The 10489-nt window shown below is 34.0% G+C and overlaps 1 protein-coding gene across 2 annotated transcripts; it reads right to left on the bottom strand.

Annotated features, from left to right (window-relative positions):
• Positions 1–821: 821 nt before the first annotated feature.
• On the bottom strand, positions 822–9500 carry LOC103492018 (serine/threonine-protein kinase STY13-like). Of its 2 annotated transcripts, none has more exons than XM_008452187.3 (3): positions 9215–9500; positions 7626–8609; positions 822–1521 (listed from the first exon to the last, which is right to left on the bottom strand). In XM_008452187.3, the coding sequence occupies exons 2-3, from the start codon at positions 8525–8527 to the stop codon at positions 1182–1184; spliced, it is 1242 nt and encodes a 413-aa protein (XP_008450409.1). In that variant the 5' UTR covers positions 8528–8609; positions 9215–9500; the 3' UTR covers positions 822–1181. The 2 variants fall into 2 exon arrangements, with proteins under 2 accessions (XP_008450409.1, XP_008450414.1); XM_008452192.3 differs by having other exon boundaries at positions 9182–9496.
• Positions 9501–10489: the final 989 nt, after the last annotated feature.

The following is a 10489-nucleotide window of genomic DNA, read 5'->3' as shown; positions in this document are numbered from 1 at the left end:
AAATAAATTGGGTGCTCTAAAAGTAGAATCTCTGTTGTGAGAAGATGCTCAACACGAGCTAGATGAAGTCATAGTTTCTAGGTTGTATTAAACCATAATCCCAAGCATTTGAGGGCTAAGTTTTGAATCAACAAAAGTTAATGGTAGAGATACATAGGTTAGTATCGTGTGCCACTATAGCGGGAGAGTAGTACCACATAATACCCTTGCTGAGATTCGTGAAGTTAAGGAGCCCAAGTGTGCATAGTACTAAATAGGAAAAGTCAATCGGTTGAACCTTGCTTACAACTAAACATCCGTAACTTCTACGTCTATCATGAAAAAAATCAGTTTCATTTCAATGCATTGGCTAACTTGTGGCTGTGCGCATGCCTGCTGTAATATTGATATCTTGTGAATTTGATCTAAAATGCCTTCCTTATATCACGAAGGTATATGTTTGAACTCGTATTTTATCCCAAAGTTGAAATATTCTCATCATTTCATTCATTACATCTCATAAATAGCTTCAATCCATACCCCAATCCATACCCCATTTACCTCATTTTTCCTCTCTGAGCTAGCACAAAGCACCTGCGCATTCAAAGCTGCCATCAACTTATCACCATAGACATCGACGTTTAACAAGAAACAAAACAACCCCCTACTCCTTTCATATCTACCATCATCCACTGCAAAATTTGAACAGACGATTCCAAACGGTTGCTGCCAAAAGACTTGAACAAGATTTAATGAAGGTTTGAGGGGATGCAGGTTTAACATTACTTTGACATCCATTAAAAATAGATTTTAGAAAGGAAAAAGAAAAGTTAACTTAAACATAGAGCAAGCAAAAGGGGTATACATACACGACAAATCTCCTCTTTAATGGTTAAGTCGCCAACAGGAATTCAGTAAAATACGAAACTCAAAACCAAGAAGGTCCAAAAGGTTTCATCATAACTTTTTTTTTTTTTTTTTTTTTTTGAGTGTTTTTTTGTTCCTTTCTGTGTGTCTGAAAAGATAAATTTAAAATCTGATAGGATAAATACACAAAGATAAGCACACCAACAAATCACCTTCTATTTGCATCTGCCTCTTCTTTTTCCACTTTCTTCTTCATCTGTCTCTCTTACCTTATTTGACCTTAACATTTTCAATGTGTTCAGTTTTTTTCTTTTTCTTTTTTTTATAACATAATATCAGTCTGTTGTCATCGGCTGCGTAATGCAACACCTGAAACGAGCCTTACGAACTGTTGTCATGATCTCAGTTTGCGCATTCTCAAGCATTCTGACAACTTCGGTGAATGATGGCCTAACATCAGGATTGGGATCCCAGCACCGGGTCATGATGTCGCTCAAAACAGGTAAGCAATCATTGGGAATGATAGGACGGACTCCCTTGTTTACAACTGCAAAGGCAGCCTGAACAGCTGTCATGTTCTGGAACGGAAGCATTCCAGTAATGAGCTCCCACAGAACGATACCAAAGCTATACAGGTCCACCTTTTGTGTGTAAGGCCTGTGTTGGATCATCTCCCTACAAAATCATACAATGAAAAGAAAAAAGAAATCCTCATATAACCTTAAATAGTAAGCTAATTCCATATATAACACAAGCTAACAAAATATGATCTGCAAGCTTCCCCTGAAAAGCAAGATGCTAACTGGTAACAAGTGGCAAAATGCAAATTGAAGAAAACGAAGTTTCCAGCTACACGAGAATGCATTTGAATGATCAGATAAATTTCTCCTTAAGTACTTGCCAAAACTTAATCAGCTACCAAGGCACAAACTTCGTAATAACTAAGTGCTCTATAATAAATTTAATGCTATATTCAAACTTTCCATACAGTCTAACACAAGCCATTATTTAAAGTTCCATGCAGCAAAGTTGGAAGTCAATACATGAAATTATTTGCATATAGAAGTATATTGAACTGTGTTTGTTTCCCCATGCAGATTAAACTTTAAACAAGCCTCAACCGTAGCGTAATTTCGTTTTTTTCTTAAGAAACAAACACCATTTCAAACAAAAAGGGGTACAAAGTGAAGGGGAAACAAAAGAGGACACTAGTGTAATTCAAATAACAAAATTTAATACTGTTCAGAAGAATCAAATTTATACGTAGAATTTTTTTCCAGATCACCAACAGAAACAGAGCAACTCAACATCAAAGATTGTGTTCATTATTCCAAACTTAATTGACTTGGCTTGGCATACTTGAAGAAAATATTTTATTCATTTTTTATATAGTTGAGACCAACTTCAGCACACCCTTACTGTATCACCAGATAACTACTCACAATATTTGGTTTGACAAAGAAACTCAGAATTTTAAATTCTAAATTGGTGGCCACTATAGGTTGGACTCATTCTGTAAGGGCTCGGTCTTTTCTCTAGCCCTAATGAATCTAGACCAAGCTAGAGTGGTTTGGGTAAGTTAATATTTTTATAAAGCAAAGAATAAATCACAAGAAAGACAATAGGGTAACCATATGAATAAATGATACAATGATGCCACAAAACCATCACCCAAGACTGGACAAGTACTTCACCAACTAAAGTCATGTTATAAGAGACGGCATTGCATTGAAGTAAAACAAAAAACAGGCAATATATGACTAATAAGGCTTGGTTTTCACTCAGAGCCAAAGGCAATACCAGAAGGCCAAAATATAGGGATAAAGAGAGAAAATACTCCCCAAGGCTGAGAGAAAAATAGAAGGGAAGAAGCAAGACCATCTAAATTAGGCCATTATAAGACAAACATGGGTTGGACATAGTCAATAAACCCATGCTGTAAATCTTAATGGGCCATAGATTCAAATCACAGGTCACCTAGCTAGAATGTTAGCATAATCATACAGCATAAGTTCACAAATTTACACTGATTAGCTGATAGACAAAAACGATAAATGAACAACATCCCTTTCAATATCACTCAAAGTGCAAATTGATAGAAACCATATTTCTAAATGTCAATTCAAAGAATCAAGTCTAAGTTTTCAATCATGGCTTAATTGAACAGGATAAAAAATACACCTATCATTGTATGGAAGGGAGCTCAAGCCAAAGGATTACAGAAAGGAGTTTCACAGGAGGCTTTTGCTAGACACCATGAAGACTTGGTGATTAGGGCTTGAATAGTCAGATATTTAAAATCGACAAGAGGATATCATGGTTGAATACGTCTGTCCCTTACTTTGGAATGCTAAATTGGAGTGCACCGGAAGATTTCCCCAAGAAGTGAAGACTGAAGGATCAACTAGAAGGTCTTTTTTTCTATAAATAGGAAACAATTTCATTGGTGAAATGAAACGTTACAGAAAAGGAATATATCCCATTGAAAGGAAGTTAAAATGTGAGAACTTAAACTATAGTTGCAAAGAGGAACATGTTTAAACAACTACCTAAGTATTTAGCAGAGATAATTGAATTAGTATCCTCATGAATACTCCAAGAAAGTTCTTTTTCTCTTAAACCAAGGGAAGAAATTGAGTCATTGCTACTCTAATCACAGACCACCAAACTCAATAACCAAACTTACACTAATGCCTTGGTCTAACCTCGTCTAGAGTCATCCCAATAAGAATATATAACATATAGCAAGAGAAATAGAAAAAACTGGTTCCTCAAACTGAGGGCCATCAGTTGTCATACTACGCTGTCAAAGCAGCCAAAAAATTCCTTGACTGACTTTTGAAACATATTTTCTTTGAGCTACCCTTGCTCCAAGAAACGTCTTTCAAAACATTTAAATCATCATAATATTTTCTTATTAGTAATGTAAACTGATCAATCACAGTAATGACGAGACAACTAAAACAGAGTATCCTTTATATAAGAACAAGAAAAGATTAGTGTGGCAACCATTCTAAAGAAAGGACACCTACTTTTAGTTTTTTTCAACAAAAGGAAGTATTTCATTACCAAGAAAAGTAGAAAATGCACAAAAGAAGAGAATGAGGAGGTATCCCCTTCCAAACACTCAAGAAAAAATGTTCCATAAAGGGGCCATAATCCAATGCAAAAATACTCAAAGAAAGCATCAAAACAATATTGGCCCTGATTTTAAAATGCTTGTTTACTAAATAGAGAGGACCAAACCCTAATTCATCTAGGTAGATGCAAGCTTTGTGAATAAATTTGGGAGAAGGACATCTCCAAAAACGTAGTCTAGATCCTTAAACACTTGTTTGCAAAGATATGCTATTGAGATCAAAGCACAAAAGAGAAGGATTTCTAGACCATCATAAAGTTTTCAAGAGGGCAACCGCCATAAGAAAATTTTGACCTTCAAAATTTTTCACATTCTAGAACTTTGAGCAAAAGGTGTGTGAGGATGATGATTAGTAGCAGAGACTAGGTAAGAGAAAATAAACCATTTTCAAGAATATACGCTAAAGGACTCAAAAAGTCCAAGTTCTCTTATCTCTAGATCCTAAGAACCAAAAACCTCTGGTAAGATGAACAATTGTCTTAAAGAAACCAATTCAATTGCCTACACCAAATTCGGTTCTCACAAAGTGCTATTTAATAGAAGAAAGATCCTTGTTTAGAAAAAATGACTTAGAGTTTCTACATACCAATCATACTATAAGATTGAGTTTCATGAAGCCCTTTTGATAAGTTCCTTGTTTCTTTTTTCCAATTTTTTGGTAAATGTTTCTGATTTTTTTTTTCTCATTTTTCAGAAACATTTTCACAGTTGTAAAGAAACTTTGGAAACTATAAAACCATATTTTTTGTTTCTTTATCACTTCTTCCAAAGGGGAATTATCAGAAATGGAAAATTCAACTATTAACAAAATATAGCAAAATTTCAGATTCTATCAATAGTAGACATTAATAGACACTAATATGCTTCTATTAGTGACTTTGATAGACAGTGATAGAAGCTTATTAGTTTTTATCATTGATAGAATCCAAAATTTTACTATATATTATAAATATTTTAGTTTATTTTACTATATTTGAAAATGCCCTTTTTCCAAAACATAAATAAAATGTCTTTTTTTTTTTTACTTCTCAAATGCAATATCTAAAAATAAATATAACATATATTTTTCAATATTTAATTACAGAATTTTGTTTTCATGTAAAACTTCTATTTCTTAATTTAAATTTTCAGAGAACCACAAACATAAAATGGTTATCAAATATGTTTTTTTTTTGTCCTTTTCTGTTCAATAGAAAAGGAAGAAGTAATAAGAAACACTACTGTTATGAAATTTAGTTCTATTTTTCTTTATTAAAAAAAATAAGAAACAAGAAAGAGAGGCAGTTACCAAACGGACCCATAATTACCGTACGTGTTTTAGAACAACTAAGGAAAGTCAATGTTGTGAGATTAACAAAGGTGGATAAACTGGCCCATATATTCAAAAAACCAAAATTAAGCCTCACTCAAATTCTACATCAAGAAGATCAAGCAGAAGTGAGAATGCATATTTATTTTGCAATTGGTAATCTTTCCTCTAAAGTACCCACGAAATAGAACGTCATTCTTTTTCCAGGTACTTTTCCTTCCAAATCAAGTGAGGATGCATTTTTTACCACCTAATTGGATCCGAAGGGAGATCCAAGAATAATAAATTATAAAAAAAAAAATTAAAAGGAAAGAAAGAAAGAAGAAAAGGGAGAAAACCCACCAAACAATAAATTATGGAATTTTCAATAAGAACCTCTTTTAACAGATTGAGAATGGAAGAAAGGTTTCCTACTTGTCTTTCAAATTCTAACGGCGGAGCCTCAAGTAGATAGTTGTATCAAGAGGATTGATAAGGAGTAAAAGGTTAGGGAAACAATGAAAGAAAGAATTATTACCTACATGTAGCAATATTTTTTCCTTTACCCACATCTTATTGTTAAGGTGTATCAAGCACACAACCATGACAAGAGGCACATGCAACTTGCTTTCTTTGCCTCATAAGCACGATCATGGTATGACCTTCAATAAGGCATCAAGCATGCATTGTTTTCCCCAGCTCATTTCATCTTACATTTGTCTAGATCGCCTTGAAATGAAATGTCCAGCCCTTTTCAAACACACATCCCACCACAAGAAACTATGCCATGATAAAAGATCTATCGATGACATGTTCCAAAGATTTCGAAAAAAAAAAGAAAGTTGACAGCCTATAACAGTAAAGGTGAACCTTTTACCAAGTGTATTATGAAATAAAATGTGATTAGGAACTCTAAATTTGTAGTATAAACCAGCATCCTTGTAATCTAGATCTTCCACCTACATTAAACAAATGATGTAAAAGAAATATCATACAACCCCATTCACATGGAATTAGCACATCTGTCCAGAAAGGGCCATATCTCCCCTGAGCAGTCAGAGCCAGATAAAAAACCCAAGACCTTAAGGTTTCTGATGTAACAATCTATTATTAGCTGCACCCCCCCCCCCCCCTCCAACATCCACTCACACAAGTGAAAAAAAGGGCAAGAAATGAAAATCAAAGGTGTGAAAATGAACAGAAGATAAATGTTATATAACAGTCCAAGAGATCAAAGGATGGTGACTGGAAAAGCCAAAAGAGAAAAAAAAAACACGAGAAAAAACTGGCTTAACAATCCTGATCTAATCACTAATTCTACTTCTGAAGAATGGTGACTGGAAAAGCCAAAAGAGCCATATGGGCAACGGTCAAACATGCAGAAATATGTATGTATACATTAGTTTATACGTGTATAGTTAATCTGTATATGCATGTGTGCATGTGTATATGTGTAAAAGCTATAAATTTACATTGTGAAAAATGAAAGTGTAACAGGGTTATGCTGCTTTACAGGGAGCAGTGATTTCCTTTGAAACGGTATTTAATATTGACAATTGGATGGAAAAGTAGAAACTGAAGACCTAAAGTGTAATCTGTAAGTGATAATTTACCAAATGGATTTTTACAGAGATCCAGAAAAGAAATTATCGCATATCAAACCAACAAATGCAATAAAATGGTAAGATTAAAACGTTGAAACCAAAATATCCACTAAATATTAGTTAGTATATATAATTCCAGCAAAATTTCACATTCCTTCACTCGTACTGAATTCTTAACATAAATAGTCATGAGTGAGATAATCTTGATTGTACCAGCAGAAAGATACATATGAAATCAGAATCAGTTAGGAAAAAAATGGAGAAACAAACGTCAACACATTAAACAAACCAGTGTTAAAAAGCAAAGCATAAGCTTGGAAATTTTTCTCAGAATCTGGTAGAGAATGATTCTGAAACTAGTCTGGAAAATCAAATTTCAGAGTTCTCATACCATGCTTACAATGAATTGTATAAGAAAGGAAATAATACAAACTATGAACAGGCTTGAGAAGTTTTGGATGTTGTGCCTAAAACATGGAATAGAATCTCCTCTTTAATCCATCACAACAACAATAATATAAATAGTAAGTAAACAAATTAAATAATTTTACGAAAGTAAAAATAGCAACCATAGAATTATATAAGAAAGGCCTTTGAAGGATTTTGGAACCTCAATTTCTTGGCCAATCTTCATAATTTCTTAGTCATGACAAAGCTACTAAGTCCCATTTCGAAACAACAATAAATAAATGCCACAAATAAGCATGCAAGATTATAACAGCAAACATTCAAGTTTTAGAAGACTTACGGAGCCATCCAGCGGTAGGTTCCAGTCTCAGGTGTCATTCCTTCTGTCTGCACCTCAATCCGGGCCACTCCAAAGTCAGCAACTTTGATAGACTTGTCTGCAAAAATCAAAAGGTTGTCTGATTTCAAGTCCCTGTGAATAAGCCCAAGGCCATGAACATATTCCATCCCCCTGGCAACATCCAAAGCTTGTTTGACAGCCAATTTCAGTGGGACAGAACGACTTTGTCGCCTCATCAAGAATTGCCTAACTGAACCGCCCTTTGCATACTCAGTAACAATGCACCAAACCATCGGCTTATGGCATGATCCAATAAACCGGACAATATTTGGGTGCTTCAGAGTAGCAAGCATCATCACCTCCTGCTGATATTGTTGCTCCATTAACTGAGCCTTTTCCAGGTCATTCTCTGGCCTCTCCAAGATCTTGATAGCAACATCTTCGCCATCATAAGTACCTCTATAGAGTTTCCCAAAGGCGCCTTGAGCAAAAGCCTCCCCCATATTAAGTTTCCTTAAATCAAGAGTCCACTTCTCAAAGTTTTCAAGACCCTGAGTGGGTGTATTACTATCAAATAAAGCTCGGGCTAGTGCATCATCACTCAGGTGATGTGTAACTCTTCCGCGGCGGTTAACACTATGTTGAAAAGTATGGTTGTCATTTGCACGCCGTCGCAAGCCTTGGTGATTTAAGATCCGAGTGTGAGACTCATTCGATCCTACACTGCTGTTATCTAAAGACATGGCAACTGACCCTCCATCGTTGCTCGTTTGCAAGCTTGCAAAGCTGTCAATAGACATGTTGGTTCCCTCACCAAGTTTATGGTAAAACCCTTGCGATAGATCATATGCATGCTCGTTTAAATCGATCATTCCAGGGAATTTTTGACCACCCTCCAACATTTTTCTACTTTACGAGAACCCTTTTGATTCCCTTTATATCTTTAGCATCACCGATGCTAGGTTCACAGCAGGCAAGTAGAATCTGTAACCAAATAGCCAAATGGAAACAAAGATCATTCTTGAGTAAAAACAAGTATTTGTATTACAGTCTTACCAAACAAAATAACAACTAACAAGTAGCGTACTAAAACAAATTAAAATAGAACACAAAAAAAAAAAAAAAAAAAAAAAAAAAGAGGAAACAAGCCTAGTACAGACCTCCATGAAACTTAGCAAGCAGGAGAAAGAAAACCCACAAAACAAAACAAAAAAATAGCATAAACCCCAACTTCAAAAAAAAAAAAAAAAGAAGAAAAAAAAACATATAGGAAGATTTCCAAACATTTCCAAAATCAAAAGATTCACAACACTAACTAAAAATCCAAACCAATTAAGTCAAAACCCCCGCAGAAACCATCCCCAAACAGTAACAAAAAAGAAAAAGAATACTATTTCGAAGACTTCGGTAACGACCCAGAAGAAGAAGTTGTAAACACCAAAATTAACGTAAAATTACCAGAACCCAAAACTCAACCTCATATATCAAACATCAAAACCAACTACCACAAGAAAAAGGAGAAAAAAAACATCTGATAATCGAAGATAGAAGAATACCCTCAATTTATGAAGCTAAAGTCAAAAAGATACCTCGATCAGGAGGTCAAAGCGTGGGGATTCCGATTTGTCAAGTCTTCATCACAAATTGAAAAAGCTAAAAACAGATCGAATCGAAAACGAAGAAAGGAAAAAGGAGAGAAATCGTTCAAGTTGAGTATGAAGACGAAGGAGAAGGAAGAAAGAAGAAAGTGAGAGGAGGAAATTGGCTATGAACTACAGAGAGAGAGAGAGAGAGAGAGAGAGAGAGAGAGAGAGAGAGAGAGAGAGAGTTCCACAAGTCTTCTTGCTCTCGTTTTTCCATTTTATTTCTTCCTTTTTTTTTTATTTCTTCATTTTGATTTTATTTATATAAATTTATTACAAAGACTGGAGAGGAACTATTGCCTGTGTACAGTCATACGTTACTACCCCTGCTGGTCATGTACTGTCGTTGAAATTATCTCACCGACATCCAATTATAAATTGCCACGTTGAATGTTTTATAAGGTTGTATCCTACTCTCACTAGGCGCGTTTGTAGGTGAATGTTTCTTGTTTGTGCCTTTATTGCCTTGTTCTTAATCTTACACAAAATTTCTAATGCTTTTTAACTTTTTCAAAAAAATATAAAAATTATGATAATTAGATTAATTGATCTTTTCTCCTCAAAAATGCTAATTTAAATTAAGTTAATTATTTAAAAAAATGTACTTCTATCAAAAAATTTGAAATCATCTTATCCTAATTTTGAATAAATATATTTTATAATTTTAGTAGATAAAGTAAATTGGATGAAATTTTTTTTTTGTCTTATTCATATCGTTTAACGGACAATTTATTAACCTAGGTTCATCGATTATCCTTATGTCCACGATCGTTCATAATGACAATTTATGTCTTCTGTCAGATTTACGTTAAAAGCGAATCTAAACTGATATATAATCTAAGATAAGTAACAAAATCTTTTGAGTTTTAATGTTCTAACCGGTAAATTTGGCAAGTGTTAAATCAACTGGTTAGATTGAGCGTGTGGATTGAGTTTTATCCCTAACTTTTAGTAAGTATATTATTTTCTACCAAATTAAAAACCATAACGTTTTTCAACTTTTAAATAAGAAGTTTCTTACTCCATTGTTTTAAAGTATTATTGCCGATTTTCACATACAAAAATGGCAAGTTTTTTCAATTTTTACCTTAAACTTTACTTCAAGATTGTGTTTATCTATTTTTATAATATTTTGTTTTTAATCAATTCGCTCAAATTAAGTAAGACAAGTGGAATCATCAAATCATAATTTCGAATCAAGAAATTTATCATCTTATTGGA

The sequence above is a fragment of the Cucumis melo genome, chromosome 5, assembly GCF_025177605.1.
Source record: "Cucumis melo cultivar AY chromosome 5, USDA_Cmelo_AY_1.0, whole genome shotgun sequence".
NCBI lineage: Eukaryota > Viridiplantae > Streptophyta > Magnoliopsida > Cucurbitales > Cucurbitaceae > Cucumis > Cucumis melo.
Note: the sequence above shows the minus strand (reverse complement) of the source record. Positions and strands in the feature narration are given on the sequence as shown.